This window comes from Canis lupus, chromosome 17 (genome assembly GCF_011100685.1).
Source record: "Canis lupus familiaris isolate Mischka breed German Shepherd chromosome 17, alternate assembly UU_Cfam_GSD_1.0, whole genome shotgun sequence".
Taxonomy (NCBI): Eukaryota; Metazoa; Chordata; class Mammalia; order Carnivora; family Canidae; genus Canis; species Canis lupus.
In genome coordinates this window covers 44,137,441-44,160,533 of record NC_049238.1, presented here as the reverse complement: position 1 = coordinate 44,160,533, position 23,093 = coordinate 44,137,441, and the positions used below count along the sequence as shown (strand labels likewise).

Genomic DNA, 23,093 nt, shown 5'->3' with positions numbered 1-23,093 from the left:
TTGCTGAGGAAAATGCAGTTATTTACATTGATGAATAGCCTTAATTGGGTAAAATAGACTGGTAGTGCTGAGCTAATACCTTTAAATGTCTTGTCTTCTGCAATTAATATTCCCTTGTCACACATACATTTAAACAGTTGGAAGAAAGCCTTGTGTTCTTGACTCCTGTCAGACTTAACAAATGATTTTGTCAAGTCATTCCTTTCTGCCCTGGTTGATTGATAGCTAAATTTTGGTCTTCTAGCTTATGTAAAAAGTGTTAACTATGCCTTTCAGCTTGTAGGCAAGGGCATTTAAACCATTCTAATAGTCAATTTACAGAGGAATTACATTGCCTGTTTACTGGAGAGGTCAAAAAATGTGCCCCTGGTCATCAGGGACACAAATCAGAAGGCCCATGAGCTAATGAAGGCAGTATTTATGAGCCCCTGCATTTGCCGTATGACACGAAGTTCAAGGTGCCCCTGGTCTTGGCTGCTGAGGGCTCTGGCTCCCAATTTTGGGTATGCCTTTGCTCATGGACTATGTAATAGGTACATCTATTTAGTATGAATAGAGCTTGATTCTAAAACTCTTAAGAATGAGAATAAAAAATAGACTGCTAGGTTGTTACAGTACTAAATTTCATCTGGAGATGTTGGAGAGCTCTCTATAATAAGGCAGACCCCTGCTAACCTCTGCTACCACCTGGCTTGTAGATGTTCATACATAAGTGGATCCCACTTGTTTCTGGGAGGAGTTTCACTTCCCTTGCCTTGAGCCGTTGTGGAGTATCTCACAGTTTATCATTTTAAAACACTTTGGCCAATAAGTTATGTTACGATAGTTACATAAGAGCAACTATAGCCCATCAATATTTTTTTGCAATAGATAGATCTTGAACCATGAGTCCTCCATTTCTTTTTTTTTTTTTTAACAGACTCCTAAAGCCCAGGAGGTCACAGAGTCTCATAATGAATATCCAGCAGGTCCCTTTCAGCTCCTGGAGTGGGGATTCATTAGGACTCAACACCACATCTGCCTCTGGAGGGACCACTGATTCCCTCTTGTGGTGTCCATCTGCCACTGGGTCTGTTTCTTCATTCTCTCCACTGTGGTTTTCTTCCTTGTGCTATTACCTTGGGGAAGACTTCCAGAATTCTATATGCACTTTACTCATTAATCAGGAAACTGGATCATGAATATGCCTGCAATTTTTTATACCACCATCATATAATGTATGCAAAGCTGGCACAATGTAAACATATGAGAGGTTGTGTGTGTTAATATAGGCATGGTCTCTGAAGCCAGCCTGGGTTCAAATTCTGCACTGCCAGTTTTTATCGGCCATGTGATTGTGAGCAAATGACTGAATTCTATTGCCTCAATTTCCTCACCTATAAAATGGAGAAAATAGTAGCCAGCTCTTTTCAGAGAAATAAAGAAGTTATTCTAAGCATTCAGAATAGTGTCTATCATAAACTAAGCATTAAATAAAGTTTGTTTGCTGTCCTCCTCACTACTTTTCCTCCATGCCCCACTGCTGCAGTCTACTTCTGTCTTCTCCATGTGCCCTCCATTCTTCCAACCTCTCCTTCACTTCTTTTTACTGCATTCAGCAATTGTGAGCTCCATATTCCATTAACATTTTTACCAGCACCAAGGCAAGCTGTGTCTATGTTGGCTTGAGGCTCCTTGGAGATCCACGATCATCCTAGCACTCCCTTGGATCTTAGAGCACATTTTGCTATTTCTCCCAATGAAAGCTATTGCTCTAGCCTATTATGGAGGAAGAAGGGGACTTTGACACAGTCTTGTGTGTCCTGGGTAGAAAATAGATCCAACAGAAGGAGCCAAGAGCCTGCTACTGTTTTTCAGGATGAGCCCCAACCAACCCCTTCTTGTCTCAGCCCCTATGATTTTTAAGTACAACTTTTGAATTAAGGGGCTTGTTAAATCTATACAAATAAGAAATTGCAGCTATGATATTTTTAAGCATGGCCCATGACTGTATAATGGAACATATAGAGCAGACTACACTTAATTCAGTGATTTTGGTAATATAACTGAACTGGAATGACATTAAACTAGTTAACTGATTGATTAGGAAATTATCTTGATGGTGTCTGTCCAAAAAGATGATTAAATGACCGCAAAAGCTTACTCTAATTAAATATGTATATTATCTCATCAGTTATCTATTGTCACAATAGTGTAGTATGACATTTCAGGGGCACACAATAATATTTGTTTCTCACTAGTCTGGGATGGTCACCTTGGTTGGGCCCTCTCATATGTCTGGCTTCAGTTGCTCTTGACTGACCTAAGATGGCCTTCATGGGGATGACTGAGGTGACTCAGTTCTATTCAACACTTTTGCTTTCCTTCTTGGGAGACAAGTGTCTAGCCCAGGCATGTGCTTCTCAAGGAAATGGCAGAGAACAAGACCAAGCAAACCTGAGGGTGAATGGACCTTTCGACCCCCTGTATGCATCATGATGGCCAATATCTATTGTCTCTAAGCATGTTACATGCCCAGCCCAGAGCCAGAGACAGCAGGCACTACAGAGTTACATGGCAATGGGAATATGTATGAGGAGAGGTAAAGAATTAATACATTAATACAACAAATCTGTTGCAATTATTTAAGCTGGTCTCAGTGCTTCTTATTCCATCAAGACATGTTCCAATTTTTATCCTGGCTGTATTAGCACTCCTAGGGGAAAAATCTAAAGGGCAAGGACTATTTATTGGGCTAAACTAAACTGTCACATGTTTGCTGTTGGGGCCACGCACATAGGTATTGCTAACGATGACAGGTGTACTTTGAATTAATCCAGTAGAGCCTGAATGGGAGAGTGGGGGCATGGAGAAAAGCATGAAGACTGATAACTGTTATCGTTGTTGTTGCTGTTTTTTTTTTTTTTTGAAGTAATTGGTTCCATTAAGTAAAGAAGCTAGTATCCCAATTAAAATGACTTTGCTTCATAGAAGATAGTGCCATCAGGATAATGAATAGAATGACCAAAGAATTTTGTATTTCTCTTATAAAGGAAACAAAATAAAGCAAAACCAGTGACTATTTTCTAAGTGCTCTTCCACAGCATCATAGCTATGCCTCTGCTCCCGTCTGCCCCCACCCCCAGCCCAAACAATGAACAGTGCCATCATTACCAGCGGGCTGTGTGCATTGATGGCACCTTTGCTTATTAAAGTGGCTTTCTGTGGATTACTGCACGGACTGATTACCTTAATTGACCTTCATCCTGGCTAAAATTTGCCTGACTTAATGAGGCTCAATTTTTCTCAAGCCCCCTAGGCAGGATGGTTCCTGGCTCAGACACTTTGTTACTTTGATTTTTCATTTTTAATAACAATTACACCCCAAAGCTTGAGGAAATATGGTAAAATATGTCAGTAATTGTGAAGAGCCCTGAGCAGCTACATCCATGGAAAAATTTTAAGGTTTCCAAGTTTTGAGCCCATTTAAAATCACCCTCTACCCCAAATTTGACCTTGGTTGGTATGGCTTACAAAATTCTAGTGAAGAATTTAGTACTTGTTGACAGAATTTTTCTAAACATCTGTCTAAATGACAAGACAGATGTTCAACAGTCAGACATTTGTTAAATGTCATCAGCCCAGCCTAGACACTTGGATGTTAACTTTTATTTCTAAAAGTCAGGATGGCAGTGGATTGCTCAGACATACAGACAATTCTGCCTGAAAACTGGAATGCAAGAAGACTTAACTTGCAGGGAACTTAAAGCAAAGAAAGCTTTCACATTGCAGGAGAAATAGGATTGATTAGTATTAGCCACCTGTGCGGAGAAGTATTATGAAATATTATTTGAGCTCAGCATAAAAGAATGCTATGATTGATTAATCATGTCTGGCATAGGGATAGAAAGGAAATGTTAGCATACTTTCCATTCCTGACCTCTTCATAGTTTCTGATCTTATCTTTTATAAACAATGCTTCATCTTTATTATTTCCTGCATCTGTTTTGTCCATGTTCTGCCTATGCTTGATTAACTGAATTATTGATTTACTAGATATATTTTTTATTGGCCAGTCTTTGTTTTTGAGTCAGCCTCTGAATTCCCTTCATGTGTTTGGGGGAACTCATTATATGAATTTTGGTATAAGTAGTTAAATAGCCAGTATACTTATTTTCACAAACGCTTTTCCCCAATACTTTCTTTCTTCATGCTTGCAACTAGGTGTTGTTGGCACATGACCCAGAATTTGAGTTTATATTTCACTCAGATAAAAATCAGGTGCATTTGCCTAAGAGTTTGAATCAAAAGCTAGCGACACAAAGGCACAAGGTGTTCTAACATTTCTGAATTCTATCCTTCTTTGAACTAGCGGAATAGGCTTTCCACTTAAATCTGCCAGAATTAGTTTCTATGTTTGCAACTAAGAACTTGACTGATGCAATAGGTCTTCTAAGGCGGTGCTCCTCAAACTTTATTGTGCTTAGGAATCACCTACATGCCTTATTAAAATGCAGATTCTGAATGAAATGCAGGTCTAGGATGGGGCCTGAGGTTTGCATTTCTCTCAGGAATTGGCAGTTGTGCTGGCCTGTGGTTCACCCTTTAAGTATGAAGGGTCTGAAGAAGGAAAGGCAGCCTTAAAGAAGGCAGAGTTGGCAGGGAAAAGGAAAAGAAAAGCAAAAAAAAAAAAAAAAACAGGAAATATTTTTCAGTCAGTTCTAGTTAAGGCTGACTAATAAACTTCAAAATGTGCAAAGGGTCCAACACAATATAATAGTATTTTTAATCATGTAATAACACTGGGCCAGTGACAGTATACTGGGAGGCTCTCCTTCATGCATTCAGGGAGTCAGATTGATTGTTGGAAGGTGGGTGGAGTTTGTCCATCTTCTTCAGCTATGGCTTCCCAGGTCACCTTGGGTGTCACATCTAGATTCCACCCAGATAGAAAGGGAGAGGAATATTAAGGAGTGTAGGTTAGAAGTGTCTGCTTGGTGTTTTTAAGTTTTTTATTATAAAGTAAACACAGGTATAGAAACCCACACACTATGAATATATAGTTCATTAAATTGCTATTATGCAGACACTCTTATAACCAATACGGAGGTCAAGAAGTAGAAATCTGCCAGCCTCCTTAAAACTCCTTTCTATGCCTTCAGTCTTCTCCAAAAATAACCATTATCCTGACTTTTAGAGTGTTGACTTCCTTATGTTTCTTTGTGGTTTAGTCACCCTAATGCACATCATCAGATGATGTAGTTTAGTTTTGCCCATAGTTTGGGATATATTTCTTTAGTCTCTTAACCTGTTGTGTCCCCATTCATCCCTTTTCTTTTGCTTATAATCCATCTGTTGAAGAACCTGGATGGCTTGTACTGTAAGTTTTCCACAGTTTGCATTTGGCCAATTAGATGCATGTGGTACAGGTCCATAGGTTATTCTGTATTTTCTGTAAATCACTAGAGGGATCCAGGGCTTCTATCCATTTCAGGTTTGATCCCTTTGGCAACTCTATAGTTGGGATTGTGCCATTTCATCAGAAGGTACATGGTGTCTAGTTTGTCTTTTCTTGTGTGTGTAATATTTTCAACCACTCATGTTCATTGCTTAGATTTTTTTCAATTCATGAAAGGTCGCAAAATGGTGGTTTTCTATCATTTTGTTTCCATTTAAGTGGAGGAAGTTTATAAAAAGACAATTTCTTCATAAAGAATTTTAGTTCATACAGGAAAGGCAAGATATAGTCTTGATTCTTTCAAGAGAAATAAATTGGTTCCTTGTCATCCTCTAAAGGTGACTGGCTAGTTTCTTTCTTTTTCCTTTCTTTCTTTTCTTTCTTTCTTTCTTTCTTTCTTTCTTTCTTTCTTTCTTTCTTTCTCTTTCTTTCTTTCTTTCTTTCTTTCTTTCTTTCTTTCTTTCTTCTTTCTTTCTTTTCTGTCTTTCATCATCATAAACTCATATATTTAAATATATCTGATAGGTTTTAATCCACTGGATTTTAAAATTTTTTGTGAAGTTCAAATTGTCTAATCTTTAGCCAAGTGAGAAGCTCCTAAGTTATTTTTGCATGAGCCTAGCTGTCTTTGATAGCTTTTTGCTATCTGGCACAATAAGATATTTCAGGCCTCTTGGTGTATCTCAGCCTCAAAGTGCTAACCATTTCTCCAAGAAGCCCTGATTTGTTTTAATGGAAAACAATATTTCAAAATGTTCACTGTTATTGGTCTGGCCATTGTTTTTAGGCCTTTTCATTGGACAGAACTGGGAAATTCTGTATGTGTTTAGTTTAAAATCTTGGGTTCATATTGATATTTCTTCTTCAGATCTAGGATTATAGGGTTTTTCCTAAACCTCTTTATTTTTTTCTTCTCTTTTCTACACCAGTACTCATTAACAAGGATAAAGGTGATAAGAGATAAATTCTCATGACTAACCATTTACTTTATTCTACCTTTGAACACAATAGTGTAGGAACAATAATATTCATACTACTACTATAATTAAAATTACACATAACAGTTACAAAATTTTTATATAACCTCTTCCCTTTTTCTTCTCATTTTTACAGTGTTATACTATGTCTTCATTACCAGATCATGTAAGATAATCTCTCTCATTCAACCATCATATATTCTTAGTTCTACAAACAAGTATATATCTAATGTTCACCGTGTTTCATGTTAATGTTTTCTGAGTAATTTTAGTTGTTAAGTCTCCTTCTCTAACAGATTCCCTGACAAAGTTACAATGGAACAATATTTTCTGTGTTCTTACTTGTTGATCAAATTTTGTCTTTCCCTTATATTTTTCAAAGTCAGTTTTGCTGGCTATAAAATTCTTAGCTCACATTTTCTTTCCTTGAGTATCTTAAATTATAGTATTTCATGTTCTTCTGGTATAAAGCTTTGCTATTTAAAAATCTGATGATCATCTATTTTTCTTTCCTTTATAAGCCATGTGTTCTATTTGCCTAAACACACAAGGATTTCCTCCTCTGTTTATTTTTTAGAATCCAGTTATTTTGCCTGACAATATACATCAGTCTTCTTAGGTACATGGTATGTCCTTCCAGAATGTAGTTAATGTGTCTATGAAAGTTTTCATGAGTTATAATTTTTAGTATTTGTTCTGTCTTCTTATCTTGGTTTTCTTCTTCAGATACCTCTGGTACCCATATATTAAATTTTTCTTTATCTATCTTCAATATTTGTCACTTTATCTCAAAATTTTTTTTTATCTCAAATTTTTAAAAATATTTTTTGAATTTCTTTTTTATTTTATTTATTTTAAAGATTTATTTATTTGAGAGAGAGAGAGCAGGGAGAGACAGAGATAGAGAGAGAGAGAAACTCAAGCAGACTCTATGCTGAGCATGGAGCCTGATGTGGAGCTTGATCTCACAACCTAGAGATCACAACCTGAGCCCACAACCTCAGCCGAAACAAAGAGTCTGATGCCTAACTGACAGTTAGAAGGTGGCCCTCTTTTGGATTTTAAAATGTTTTCCTTCTTTTCTCTTTCCACTTCTCCTAAGGCATTGCTATTGTGTTTATTCATTCCTTAGTCTTTTTTCTTTTTCTTTTTTTAAAGGACTTTTCTTTTATTTATAACTCATAAGTTTCATGATCTAGGGGTACCTGGGTGGCTCAGTTGGTTAAGTGTCTGACTTTGGGTTGGGTCATGATCTAGGGGTCCTGGGATCCAGCCCTGGATGGGGCTTCCCACTCTGTGGAGAGTCGGCTTATCCCTCTTCCTCTGCCCCTCCTCCCCGACTAGTGCTTGCTCTCTCTCTCTCTCTCCCTCTCTCTCTCAGTCTCATATGAATAAATGCAATATTTTTTTAAAGTTTCAAGACCTCATTCTGTAATCTTTCCTTTTTTCCTAACTTACGTCTTTTCTCATATTATCATTTTTTACTGTATTTTTATTTATTTGAGAGAGTTTACAGTTTTAATCTGAGGTATATGTATATGTTTCTGGCATACTTTCAGTGTGTGTAAGGATGGTATTATATTCCTTATTCTTCTTTTTCTTGTGGAAACTTTATGCGAGTTTTGACCTTGATAATTTTAAGTTGCTCATTTTTATATGAATTAACTCTCCTTGAAGGTTTAGAAAGAGGCTTGATGCACTCCGCTATTCTGACTTCACAGAGTTCTCACATCTGTTATTTTTGTCTGTTGTTAAGAAATATGGTGACTTGATTGCTGAGATAGCCTGGCTCTCTGCTCATCTTCCCCACTTCATCTGGGCCTTCTTTTTCTTTTACCTCTATTATCCCTGTCAAGTTCAATTTTGATTATACTCTCAATAGTTTCTCCTTCATCTGGGACTCTATCCTGGAAGAGAGCCATAGCAGATCAGTTTCAAGTATTCACTGCCCTGTTCCCTCAGACCTTCTTATTTGGCTCTGCCACTTGTTACCTTGTAATTGCAGACAAGTTATTTAATGTTTCTCAGTCTCATTTTCTTCATTTGAAAAACTAGTATAACAATTGTACCTATTTTATGGTGGTGTTTTGAAGATTAAATGATATTATATGTAAAGATTAATTGAGTATCTGGTACATTGTGTGTATCTGGATTATATGAGCTCACAAATAGCCAACATTATTCCTGAGCTGTAGTTTATGTAGTTTTTTTTTTTAAGATTTATTTATTTATTTATTTATTTATTTATTTATTTATGAGAGAGAGAGAGAGAGAGAGAGAGAGAGGCAGAGACACAGGAGGAGGGAAAAGCAGGCTCCATGTCGGGAGCCCGATGTGGGAATCGATCCCGGGACTCCAGGTTCGTGACCTGGGCCAAAGGCAGGCGCCAAACTGCTGAGCCACCCGGGGATCCCCCCTGAGCTGTAGTTTAAAACATGCTACCAAATAAGTAGCTGATTATATTAACATTGCATAAGCTTTATCTATTTTATATGGTGAAATATCAAGCTCAATTCAGGGGTAAGCCAAACTAAGTTATATATATACATATATATACCTTATTGTAATTAACATGAAAAGGAACTGAGATTTTTCGAAGTTCTCCTTCTTCTAATGATAAATATGTATGTATCACCTTCCTGAAAGATGTGCCTGAATACTCCTGAATTATTATACTTGTTTGGAAAATATACACATTGTTTGCCACCTTCTCTTGCATTTATTTGCGTGTTTTCTCCCTGTATACATCCTGACAATTATGAGCAAAGCAGCACTGACGTGTTTTTCTAGATACAGTTTCATTTTTTTTTCATGCAGCTGCCCTGCTTCCCATTTAACAATGTGGAAATGGTGTGTAATTAAGCATTGTTAGATATTTGGGTATGTTTATTTTTACTTACCTTGAAGAGTAATTCTAGGTACTTCTTACTGGCTCACTGCAACTGTATCATCATAGCACTTGGAGGTTGTGAGAAGTTTCATGTTTCTACCTCCAGCAAATTCGAACAATGGATGTAGGAAGGGCAGACTACTGCAAAAAGGTGAAGTTTTAGGGGTGGCTTCAAGGCCTATCTCTTCATCTAAAGCTCTCCCCACTTGCTGGTTGATGCTTAGATTTCTCCGTTTTTCTAACAAGCCTTGAACTGAGTCCTGCGTCCTTGAGCTGTATCATGATTCAAAACTTCCTAAATGGAGACATTTGAACCAATGAAGGAGGAAAATAGACATTAGATAGGAGAGGGCCTATAATGTATTAAGCTACAGGCCATATATGTAACTTTCAAATTGATATTTTATATAATTAATTGAAAACCATCTATCAGTTATCTCTCTTTGTTTCACTTTTTTTTTTTTCTAAAGACTTTTATTTATGAATGAGAGACATAGAGAAAGAGAGAGGCAGAGACACAGGCAGAGGGAGAAGCAGGCTCCATGCAGGGAGCCTGATGTGGGACTCGACCCGGGGTCTCCAGGATCAGGCCCCTGGCTGAAGGCGGCGCTAAACTGCTGAGCCACCAGGGCTGCCCTCTTTATTTTACTGTGATATGATAAGCACTGGGAAAATTAATAAGAGTTGAAACATTATTTCCATGGATAATGAGAATTGGGCATAGTTTAGAAAAATGTTTTATTCTCAGGTAGTTATATAATCCATATCGCTAAATGAATAATAGACTCATAAATACACCATTCTTCCATTCCTTAATTGTGTGTGTTTTGTTTTTGTTTTTTACTGCAGCTTCGGAAAGCAGTGATGGATCACATATCTGATTCTTTCTTGGAAACCAATGTCCCTTTGCTAGTTCTCATTGAGGCTGCAAAGAGTGGGAATGAAAAGGAAGTGAAGGAATATGCCCAGGTTTTTCGTGAGCACGCCAACAAACTGGTGGAGGTAAGTCAGAAAAAGCCTGAGGAGTAGAATTTACTGTTGGGTTTAGTCTCCACATATAGCTCTTGCAGTTTCAGTAGATAGCCCTTCTTTAGCTTTCCTGAAGAAATAAAGTCTTGGAACCTCTTTTTTTTTTTTTTTTTTTTAACCTTCTGATGCTCCATCCCTTGCAGAAGAGGAAGATTATTAGTATTCTCTCCTTTATCTATCCCACAATTCTAAACATGTTCTGGAAAATGATAATTTTTCTGAAAAAATAGGAGAGGCTAAGATAGGAGAGGTAGAAGAGAAGCTCCAAAATGCTGAATGCCAGCTTTGATTTGAGGGAGTTGAATTAAAATTGCCAAGGGAAGGTTTAAATATTGATCCCTTTTCTTCTTCCTTATCCCCATCTCTACTCCATGCCTCTGCACCTAGATTAGCTGGCCACATTATGAACTGGTGAAAAAAATATCTCACTTTCCCCATAGAGATACTGGGATACCTGATGAAGGATCTTGGGGCAGTAGGATGAGATGAGTCCAAGTTCAGAGTCCTAAGGATATTCTATGTGTGAGATAAACCAATGGGAATTGTCTTATAAATGCAGAATTGTGTTATGTAATATTGAAAAAATATTTATTTAAGGCAAACAAAATAAGAGTGAAATGACAACCAGGCTGCCTATATCTAGGAGCTGAAAACCAACAGCTTGGCAAAGGTTGGATTTTGTGATGTGGGACTGAATAGAAACTTAAATATGTTAAATAATATGTGTGTGTAGATGCTAGAGGAAGAGTCTAGAAGGGGAAAAGATTCTGGCAAATTTAGGGAATAGTTCTTAGGGCCAAGCTCTGAGCACTTAAAAACAACAACGAAACTCTGGTATCGTTTACACTTTAACTCAGGATAAAATGAAATTACTCAAATAACAGGCAACTTAAATGCAAGCTAAAAATAAAATAGATTTGGAGCAGGGGTAAAGTGGGAAGGGGAGAAGGAAGAAGAAAACAAATAATACTGAATGAATGCTATAAAAGTTTTGAATATTCATATGTAATAAAATAATAGTATTAACAGAGTTAGGTCATGCATTTATATAACTTCAATGTTTATAAAATAATTGCAGACTTTATAGAAAATGTTAAAGGTGTGTTGCAGGCATGGCGGGCAGAAACAGGGACATGTGTTTAGAGTTGTGTGATAAACATATCCTACTTCCAGTCTTGTCTGTGTCATTGTGTAATCCTATACATAGACTTATTTGAGATAATACTTAAGGTTCACACTTGATGCCCAGTGTAAATGTGAGTCCAAGCAGCCCTCATATCTACTCTTTCTTCCTTCTCCTATGATAGACCCTCGACTCATTCACCATTTCCCCTCATCCTATCTGTAGGATTCACTCTAGGGGTATCCAGCCACTGTGAGTGGTCCTTAACCCTAAACTTGTAGCAGAAGCAGAAGCTCAGGTCAGTCAGAACTCCATGCTTCAGAAAATCATTGTGTTGCTTCTCTCAGTTATTCCCTTCACTACCCGTGGTCTGGTCACTGCAGCCAGCAGCATTTCGGAATGTCTCGGTGCCTAGGAGATGAAGCAACTGAGATGTGCGATTGGCCTCTGTTGGGTTGGAGAAGACTGGAATCAAAATAATTTCTGTAGTTTATGTCCTTCAAATAAGTGCTAGATTGCTGATGCATACGTGTTAAAAAAAAAATGCTGGAGCATGGGCTGAGAGTCACCAGTTTTCTCATTTTTAAAGTACAAATATATATATATATATATATATATATAGAAGTGGGCATCTTTTCAAGCCTTTAGGTATTTGTGTCCGTAATGTGAAAAATTTTGTTAATATATTGATTTTATATCCATTGACCTTGATAATTCACCTACTGATTCCAGAGTTTGTTTCTTTTGGGTGTTCTGTGTATACAATCATGCTGTCTGCAAAATATGACAGTTGTATTTCTTCTTTTCCAATTCTTTTACCTTGTTCTTTCCTCTCATCATTGCACTAGCAAGGACCTTCAGTAAAATATTGTGGAGATTTATATTTTTGTTACTTCTAGACCTCCATGAGAACATTTTAATATTTTACCATTAATTCTATTGTTCGTTCTAGACTTCTCACAGATTTTTTTGTTTGCTTAATTTAGTTCTCTCTTATTACTCATTCGCTTAAAGTATAGAATTGTATCAAACAAGTTTTCTGCACATATTGAGACAATTACGTTTTTTGTTTCCTTTGATCTCCTTCAGGAGTATTGGTATCTAAATTATGCTTTCCCTCAAAAAATGAGTAGAAAATATTCCTTCTATTTATTTTTGGAAGCGAATGAGTAAGACTGTCATTACTTATTGTTATTTCTTTTTGATATTTGGAGGAATTCACTCATACAGCAACCTGAGCCTGGGTGTTTGCTTGAGGAAAGGTTTACATTGCAGGTTCAACTATTTTTACTAAACACAAGCCCATTTAAATTTTCTATTTCTTTTTAAGTCAGCTTTCATAAGTTGTATTCTAGGAATTGTTATTTTTACTTAATTTCCTAATTATTTGACATAAAATTATCCATAATATTCTCCTTTTAAAAATAATCTGTAGCTGCATTATTATTTCTTTTAACTTCTTATACTGCTAATTGGTATCTTCTCTCTTTTTTCTTGATTACTTTTGTAAGAGGTTTATCAATTTAATATTTTCTTTAAGGTTTGCAAATTTTCTTTGTTTTCTATTTTATCTATGCTGTTATTCTTTTTATTTTTCGGCTTTCTTCTGATATATCTTACTGTTTTTCTAGCTTTCTAAAATAAATAATCACATTATTGATTTTTAGCCTTTCTTATTTTAATAATATATGCATTTAAGGCTTAATTTTTCCCTAGCTATGCTTTTATCTGGCTATTTTCTATTGACCTAGTTTTCAGCTCACTCATCCTGCTTCCATCTGTGTCCAATGTGTTTGAAACTGATCTATTGGATTCAATTGTTTTTTTAAAATTTCTATTCAATTTTTAAAATTGATTCCAGTTCTCTAGCAGCAAATTCATTATTGGGTCCTCTCTTTTAAAAAGATATGTTAGGGGTCCCTTTCCATTTTGCCCCCACAACTGGGCAAGCAAGGAAGAAAACTGACCTTTCTTTTGATGTCAGTAGGGAAGTTTGAACCATTCAAATCCTAGCTCCCACATGGAGGTCTCAACCCGAGTCCACCTCCCTAACATGATAAAAACCAAAACCATTTATTCTTCTTTGGGCTGACACTACTATAAACTAGCTTAGGTGCCTTCTCTGCTCTTCCTCAAAAGTCCCTTTTTGTGACTAAGAAACCTTCTCATACCTTATTCATAGGTGTGCTGCATCCTCACTCTCAAAATGCAAGCCATTTTTTGTGTGTGGCTGGGGAAGAGCTCTCTCTGTGAGGCAACCACAAAACAGAAACAAAATTGACCAAAATATTAGGATTCTTTGACTTGGACTTTAAAAATAACTATAATTAACATATCTCTTTAAAGATTGATTGATTGATTGATTGACTGATTGATTTAAGAGAGGTGAAGGGAGAGAGCAGGTGCATACAAACAGGAGGGAGGAGCAGAGGAAGAAGCAGCAGCAGACTCCCTGCTGAGCAGGGAGCCAGGTGTGGGGCTCAATCTCAGGACCTTGAGATCATGATCTGAGCCAAATGCAGACACTTAACTGGAAAGGGAGAAGACTGGGTCCTAAAAGCTGTCAGCAAACATTCAATATGAAGTAAGAATCTTCATTTGGGTTGACCCCTGATGTTTGATGACTGGAATGTGCCATGTTTCATTTAATTGAATTTTGTTGTTTTTTGTTTTTTAAAAGATTTTATTTATCTATTCACAAAAGATATTCATGTAGAGAGAGGCAGAGACATAGGCAGAGGGAGAAGCAGGCTGCCTGCAGGGAGCCTGATGTGGGACTCAATCCCAGGACCCCAGGATCACGACCTGAGCCAAAGGCAGATGCTCAACCACTGAGCCACCTAGGTGTCCCTCATTTAATTAAATTTGAATTTGAATTTAAGTGAGCTATTATGGAGCTCTGTGAGGCTTCCAAAATGGAGATAGACTTTATTGTGGCATCTGTAATAAGCTTGATTTTTATCTTGATTATGGATTTTTTTAAATGTCAGCTGATTTTTTTATTAAATGGCCAACATTTGTATGGGAAAATATAAAGGGTCTGTGTTGTAGTCTGGGCTGCTATAAGAAAATACTACAGAATGGGTGGTTTTTCAGCAACAGAAATTTATTTCTCACAGTTCTGGGGGTTGAGAGGTCTAAGATCAAGGCACAGAAAAGGGTGCATTCTGTTAAAGGCCCTCTTCCTGGTTCATAGCCAGTGACTTCTCACTGTGTCCTTATGTAGTGGAAGGCATAAGGGATCTCTGTGGAGTCTTTCTTGTAAGAACATTGACCCCATTCATAAGGGCGCCATCCTTATGACCTTAGAGCCTCCAAGGCTCCACCTCCTAGTACCTTCATATTGGATATTAGGATTTCAGCATATGAATTTTGGAGGACAGACACCAATGTTTGGACTATAGAGTCTGGATAGTGTTTTCTCTTTCCAGAAAGGATTTACTTTTTTCTAAAGGACACAGATGTTGTGATGAGCACCAGTGTTACATGGAAGTGTTGAATCACTAAGTTATACACCTGAAACTAATATTATACTGTATGTTAACTAAAGGGAATTTAAATAAAAATTTAAAAAAGGGGGGCAGCAGAGAGATAGCTCATTTCAACCCAAAGACTGAAGTGTCTTGAGGCTAGTTTGTAGTCTTTGTCAGTTGTAGTCTACCTTTCTTTTACCCTAGTCCTATGAATAGTCTTCTAGGGGTACAACCAGAGGACGGGATGTGTTACCAATGATCTCACCTTATTTATAGAACAGTTTCTCCAGTTTTTGTTTTCCCATCATCATGATATGGTTGAAAACTTTGTTTTGCTTTTTGGATGCTTTTAATTTGCTTCTTTATTTTTTTTGGGGGGGGGGAGGGGGCAGACAGTGGGGAGGGGCAGAGAGAGAGAATCTTAAGCAGGCTTCATGCCCAGCACAGAGCCCAATGTGGGCCTCTGTCTCACAACTCTCAGATCATGACCTGAGCCAAAATCAAGAGTTGGACACCTAACCAACTGACCTGCCCAGGTACCCCTAATTTGCTTCTTGACTGTTGGTACATGTAACTTAATAGAGAAGACCTTAATAAAAAAACAAACAAACAAGCAAACAAACAAAAAACCTGTGATCAAATGCCAGTCTTTGAACTCCTCGTTCTCCATGAGACCTTTGGCTCCTTGGCTGTCCTGGACTCCAATTTTTGCCTCTCCAGCCCTATGAGATTGCTGGAAACTCTAAATAATTCTCTTTTTTCTCTGCAGTTACCTTCCATCGGCTGTCTCAGTTTCTCTTTCAACACTAAGAATTAGCAAATGCTTGGGAAGGAAAGTAAAATGCACAAAGTTAGGCTCCCTTCAATGAGCATCACGTTTTGAATTAGTCTAGTCTAGGTTTTGACCCTCTTGGCAGCTGTTCCATATTTTCAAGGAAATGACTTTTTCCTGCATTTCTAGTTGTGCTCAGCAAGAGAATCGGTCTCTTACTGGCTACTCCATTCAGTCTGAAAGTAGAAATCCCTGAGAGAGCTGGTTCAGACAAGTTTGTGGGGACTTTTTATTTGTTTGTTTCATTCATATTTTTAGTCAAAGATCTCTTTTTTCAATGGAAATATTGAGCGTCCATACCTCAAAGAAATACACTAATCAATAAGAATAGTTCTTACGAGATTGAAATAACAATCTCAGTCCCTCCTCCACTTTCTGCAATTCCTTTACTTAGTGCCTTCTTCTGCCAAACACCACCTCACAATCCTCCCAGGGCACATTTGATCCCTGTTTGAGAACTTCTGATGGAACTTTGCGTTGCCATTAATGCAAATTATGTAAGAATTATATATCAGATAATTTTGAATGGAGAATGAATAAATGCATAAAATAATCTATGAATCAGTGGTGATAATTTTAGCTCTTCAACATTTTTTTTTGTTATTGAGTTTCGTTATAGTATATTCAATTTTCCATCAATTTTTGTTTGTTTTGGGAAGCCTAGGTGGCTCAGTGGTTGGGCTTGTGCCTTCGGCTCAGGATGTGATCCCGGAGTACCGGGATCGAGTTCTGCATCGGACTCCCTGTATGGAGCCTGCTTCTCCCTCTGCCTGTGTCTCTGCCAATCTCTCTGTGTCTCTCATGAATAAATAAATAAAATTTAAATTTTTTTCTCATATGTGTGTGCTATTTTCTCCCAGTTTGGTATTTGCTATTCACAGAGATTGATGTGATAAAGTGAATAGAGGATGCCACAACCTATAATACAATATTGTCATCCTTAGAAAACCTGTAACAAGGACAATTTTAGTGCAAATAAGATATTACTAAAATATGAATCAGTAAAAAAATATAATTTGGCTTTTCATAATTTCCTTAACAGGTAAAATTGTTTGGTTTTCTTCCCCACAATGTTTCCAACTTTTAATAAAGATTAGGTGAACTCACACCAGGGTTTTTTGATTAAAAGAATTTAACAGGTCTGTTTTGATTATTTGTGATCTATAATATCAGCCAATATAGGAAGTATCACTAGTAGAAATGAACTTTTTTCTTAATCTATTTTCCTTCATCTCCAGAATCCAGCTAACTCATACCCTCTGAGATTTAGCTAAGGGCTTCAAAGCAGAGCTGACTCAGGGTGTACTGAGCTTATCAGAGGACCCCTGTTGTACCTCCTTTCCAAGGCTTTTGGAGAAATGGAATGCAAAGTATGGTAGCACAGTACCAAAGTAATGTGGCCTGAGTAGGGGTGCCAAAATAGGCATTGTTGCAAAGGAAATAAAAAATGGAAATCTGGAAACTGAGATGCAGAGTCAATATAGCTATTTTCAGAATCTCCAAACTGATTTTATCCTTTCCATTGCTTTCCTACTTAATGTGCCTCTCTTTCTCCTACTACATCTCTCCCATTAACACCAATACAGTATGTATGCAAGCTACACATGCTATTATCTGGTGGACTGCAGTGTCCTCCCAGCAGTCCTCTCTCATCTGCCTGGTCCTCCTTCAGTCCCTTCTGCAGACAGCAGCCGCCACAGTGAACTTCTAAAAATACAAATCAATCATGCAATGTCTCTTTCCTAGACCATTCAGAGACTTCCTATTGTTCTCAGGTGAAAGGCCAACTTATTAAAGGACTGTGCAAGGCTTGCATGATCTGGCCCCTTCTTTAATCTCCAGGCTAGTCTTCCTGTCCTCTCCCACTTCCCACAATGTATCAGCCTGACACAAACCATCTTTCACTTGTCAGGTGTGCCATGCTCCGCTCCACCCCAGGCCTGCACTTGTGTTGTCTCTTTCCTGACATACTCTGTGTTGTCTCTTTCCTGATATACTCTCCATTCTACCTCTTCCTCTCATTTCTAATCATTGTTCAGATTTCAGCTCAAACATCATGTCCCTAAATGGGATTCGTTCCCTGTGTTTTTTTGCCCTCGTGGAGCCTTATTTATTTTTGATTTGCACACATCCAGCTCTATGACTGTATGATATTTCTCCTGCTAGATGAGCAATTCCTTTAGAAAGAGACCATGTCTGATGGATTCCTAACTACACTGCAGCATGTGGCTGAGCGGCTAGCATATAGCTGGTATTCAATAAACAGATATTGACTAAATAATGAATAAAATAATAAATGCAGCCGGGGATACTGCCAACTTTTTGGCTTCTGAGGTAATATATTTTAACAGCACAGCTGCAGGTCCCCAAACAGGTGCCTCTGGGGTTACTAAAGAGGCATTGTGCTTATATAATTCTGTAATTTACTACAAAGGAGGAATTTCAAATCTAAGAAGGACTAATGTGGAGAACTCCCATTTCTACTGAGTAGAAAGGCCCTGCTGTTGGCTGATTTTGGGAGAAGTTAAATGGATTCTCCTCAGGATGTTTCTGAGGTAGGGCCCCTAACTCTGCTGTCATTTCTCTCCTGCCCACCACCGCACAAGCATACAGTTGTCTGATCTTTGGTTACAGAGGATGTGGGAGAGGGAGCTAGTTCTGGCACAGTAAAGCACACATTTGAGGCCATAACAATGACAAGTTTGACAAGGGAATCTCAATTCTCCACTTCATCTTCTGAGTTACTCCTGATGTCAGCACCCCATTGGGTGAGACTTGATCTGTGGCAAGTGGAAGATTTGAAATAAGGGGCAAATCCTAATATTCAGAATCATTAATGTGATCATCTATAAAGCACAGACTGCCTCTGTTTCAGCTTTGAGTAAATTGCTTTTCTCAATCAATCTTTCCACTTCATTCGGAGAAATTCATTCAGCAACAAATGTACTGAGTGGCTACCATGTGCCGACCATTGCTAGCAATACAACCATGAATAAACCAGATAAACTTTCCACTCTCATGGGACATGCATTCTTTTGGCAAAGACAGAAAAAGATAAATGTATAATAAACAAGGTAGAACTAAATCCTGAAGAGCAATAAAGCAGAGCAAGGGACAGAGAATGATGAAGGAGTGCATGTGTGGGCAGAAGAAGGTTGTCCCCTAAGATGACTATTAAGCAGGGATCTGAAGGGAATGGAAGAACATTCCAGATTGTGGGAACAGAAAGGGCAAAGACTCCCAAGGCAGCAGTGTGCTTGGCATGTTTGATCAAGAATAAAGAGACCAGTGTGCTTGCAGCTCAGAGGGAGAGAAAATATTTCAGAGATGAGATTGAGGGCTGGGGGTAAGGACTGTATTTTACTCCGATATTTTAATCTATTGAAGGCTTTGAACAAAGGCATGACATGATCTAACTTCCATTTTGAGAAGTGCTGTGCTGCTGTCTGGGAAATATACAGCAGAGTGACAAAAGTACAAGGAGAATAGATAAAAGGATGCAATCATCCAACAAGGGATTGGTGCTACAACGAGGGGAGAGGCAGTAGAGATGTGGGCAGGAGGGCTTGAATTTGGGTTCTATTTCCAACGTTGAACCAATGTATTGGAAGTTAAGCTATGAGACAGACAAGAGCCTGGGATGACATTTGGACATGCTGCAGCAGTGAAATCACTAGGAACTCTTAAAAAAACATGACCTACACTCTCACACTGCTTTTTGATTGGATCTGCCTGAAGTTTCCTGATATGTGTGATCCTGAAAACCCTACACAAATATCTTGGGTTTAAATAAATACAATAGAGCTTTGAAAATTACAGGGTCTTGATTCAAACTATGAACCAAAAACAAAATCAAGAAAAGCTGCATCAAAAACTACATTGATGGAACTGGATCTCCATGCTTTTTTTTTTAAAGTACAAACTGAATATTCTCATCTTTTTCTCAATGTTGCCCTCCCCAATCCTACTAGTAGATTTGAGCCAGAACTGAATTAGTGGAATTTCTAAAAAAATTGAGCCAGAACAAAGCAGTAAATCATAATATTTTATAAAGAGCTATTTTGTTCAGCACATGTTAAACTTACAGTATTTTTTTCTGTCTTTGAAGAAGTGTATAGTCCAATTCCACCCCTTTCCAAATTCTGATTCCTAAAGTCTATATAATTATATATATTTTTTCCTATGAACACAATAAAGCATTACCAAAAAATTTAAGCATTCACCCTAAACTCTTAAAAATTATTTTAATATAGGGCTAGGGTTCTTCGTAAGCTCTCAGTACCTTATTTAGTGCTTTTGACAACCTAATGAAGTAGCTGTTATTTTTTCCATTCCATTTTACAGATGAGAAAACTGCAGTTTCAGGAAGTTTAGTAACTTGCCCAGTGTCATACAGATAGAGGCAGAATCCATGCAACAGTCCATGTATCCCAGACTCTAGACACCATGCTGCTAAACACTGTGCAACACTGCCCCCAGGCTCTTGTCCAAGGATTAGAGTCTAATCCTTCATGTAAGTAATTAGTATAGTGTCTAGCCCCAAAGTAATCTTAGTTGCCTTTGTACAGGTTCTATATCTCTCTAATCATATTTTGGAGAGGAGCCATACTTGACTGCACACATCTGGGGGTAACATATATTACTGCAAGCAAATTCCCATACACCCTAGTGGAGTAGATCATCCAAGTTGCTTTTTGGTACTGGTATTGGGCATAAGTTAAGCTTACTTACTAGCTTTATGACTCTTCATCTCCACAGATTGTATCATTTATGTCTGCTCAAATTACCAAATGCCATGGACTTCTAAGGTTGCTTACAGATCACAGATTCTAAAGATTTTAAATATTTCATGTCAAAGGTCTACTGCGCTGCTTGAGTTAGCTAGGCACCTAATGTGGAACTAAGTACCTAACTTCCAGATTGCATTTCGGTCTTTGCAACATAGTATGCACAGTGCAAGGCCATATTTTGAAGTTAATTATTTTTCAGATGTAAGAAGGACTGTTAATTCCTACAAAAATTTTGTTTCCTGGCATCTGGATAAAAACTTGTCCCACCATGACCTATCCCCAAGATTCATCCAAAAGGTGAGTTAAGTACACTTAGAAGAAACATCAAGATAAGAGAGGCCCTTAACTATGTTGCCCATACCTAAGGAGAAGAGGAAACATTATCAATACTTAGCTCATTCTTTATGCTAGATAATATTGTAATTTCCACACATTACCTCTCTTAATCCTCTTAACAACTAGGTGCCTTCATCATCAGTACCATCCTTTTTCAGATTAGGAAACTAAGGCCCACGGAAATTAAAAACAGCCTGATCAAAGTCACCAAAATCACCTGCTGATAAGTGAGTGCTACAGATAGAATTCTCTTCTCCCTCCCCTCTCCTTTTATGTATATGTATTTATATTTATTGTTATAATCATTAGCCTTTTACATTTATTAACAGTCTGTCCTCACAACAATAAAATTATAACCCAGCACTATATTAATATTCTCTTAGTCTACTCTCCAGAGTTGACAAAGAGTAGTACTATTATGTTTTAGAAAGATTCTGAAGAATCTGGGGTCTGAGCTGTGATTGTGGTGTGGCCAGGTCAGATTTTGGAGGGTGACATGCAGTGTCACTGCTACAGATGAGTAGGAGATATTTGGTCTTTTGTTCTACTAGATAATGAGATGTATTGTTTTATCATCCATGTGGGGAATGACCGTTCTCTGCACATGTATATATACTTGTATGTGCGTGTGTACGTGTTTTCTCCTGAGTTGTGTTTTCTATCTTTCTTTAAAGGTATGTTTATTTAGTCCAGCTAACTCAGAGACTTTGCTGGGTAGTATAACCTTACATTATTAAGGTCAAACCTCTTCAGTGCAAAAAATGAAAAACTGAACCCCATTAAAAATGATGTGCTTTTTTTTTTTTCCTGGAATGCCAAGAAGTTTTTAATTGCCCAGGAAAAAATACTCCAATGCTCATGTGTTCAGTCTTTTTTAGCTCTAAGAGCTTTTTATATTACAAAGCCCCCTAGCCAGCCTGGAGCCATAGTTTGAGAGGGATGGTATGTTGGGGCATTGCTCTTTTGAACTAAAAACAAGTTTTCAGATTATCATTACTCCGTTAGCTTTAGAAGGTTGTGGAGTTTAACTTGACAGAGGCCTGTGACCAGCCTGAGGCTCAGCATATATGTACTTTCAACCCTTACCTTAAAAATCAACCCTGAGTACTTTGCATCTGATGACTGGGATTTCTCTGACAGTGTAATGATCTACCCTACGGCTGTGAGAATCACTGTAATCCTTTGCCCCTCATACTTTGCATCTGGCATCTCATCATTTAGGTCCTGTCCATCTCTGAGATTCTATATTCTAAGGACCTTTCGTGGTTTAAGATTCTATGAAAAGGGAAAACCCAAATAATTCTCCTGTTCTAGAATGGATTTGTGATTGAAACTGAAATTTGGGGACTGCAAGAAGAACATGTCACTGCAATAGTTTACTGGTACCTTTTTGATTCAACTAAGCACACAACTGAAGCTTGGGGCATAGTTGATGACTAAGCTGTCTTGGAGCATAAAGAAACCAAAAATGTAGATTCCATCATTATTTATCATACTTCCATGGCTTTTATCTGTGACTGACCCAGTGTCTGAAAGATAGGTTTGAATGGCTATTAATCAACTTGGTGATTATATAGGTAGGAAATAAAGAAAGGATAGAGGTCAATGCCTGCCATAGAGAAAAATATACATATTAGCTAAATTATTATGATATAACTTATTTATATGAATTAAAAGCTTGCATTTTTTCTCTTTTTCTGCAGGCTTATTAGTGCCTGCTGGTGAATGCCAATAGTCATGAATGGTGCCAAGGAACAGCAGGTGGTATGGCATTCTATAGCATACCCCACTCCAATCTTCACAAAGTATTCTCTGTCCCTCAAAGCCACTCTATCATATATGAGTGTGTGGGTATGTATGTTAGACATATACATGAATTCTTTGATCTAAAGAACAAATATTTTTTTTCAATCATATGTAAGATAAAATACGAGCATCTTTAAGGAAAAAACTGTTTTAATTGACTTTTAATACATGAAGTAAAAACTGCCTGTAATACAAATGCATCTTCCAGAAATTTGCCCATTTCCACTTCCAATCAGATTGCTGCCCTCCTGTTCAGATATTCTAGAGTTTTCACAGAGTATGAATTTCACATATCCAAGGTACCTGGGAATTGAGTCAATATTTTCATATGATGCCAGTTGCCACCAAAATATAGTTTCTTATTTAGACTGACAAGTTGCTCTTTTCTATGCTAAAACAA

At 37.6% G+C, this 23,093-nt stretch overlaps 1 protein-coding gene and 1 long non-coding RNA gene across 11 annotated transcripts in view; one reads left to right on the top strand and one right to left on the bottom strand.

Annotated features, from left to right (window-relative positions):
- The window catches only part of CTNNA2 (catenin alpha 2), a 1,087,950-nt gene that overhangs the window by 834,828 nt on the left and 230,029 nt on the right, over window positions 1-23,093 (top strand). For all 8 annotated transcript variants that reach the window (XM_038561604.1, XM_038561605.1, XM_038561606.1 and 5 more), the window contains one exon: window positions 10,154-10,306. In XM_038561604.1, the coding sequence (XP_038417532.1) occupies window positions 10,154-10,306 (153 nt within the window). The remainder of the gene's footprint in view (window positions 1-10,153; window positions 10,307-23,093) is intronic.
- The window catches only part of LOC111090641, a 77,166-nt gene that overhangs the window by 17,617 nt on the left and 36,456 nt on the right, over window positions 1-23,093 (bottom strand). For 2 of the 3 annotated variants that reach the window (XR_005372505.1, XR_005372503.1), the window contains exons 2-3: window positions 13,628-13,703; window positions 9,315-9,599 (exon numbers count right to left, since the gene is read on the bottom strand). This is a non-coding gene — a long non-coding RNA (uncharacterized LOC111090641). Of the gene's footprint in view, window positions 1-9,314; window positions 9,600-13,627; window positions 13,704-15,559; window positions 15,717-23,093 lie in introns of those variants that run through there. The other variant, XR_005372504.1, reaches the window with a different exon arrangement.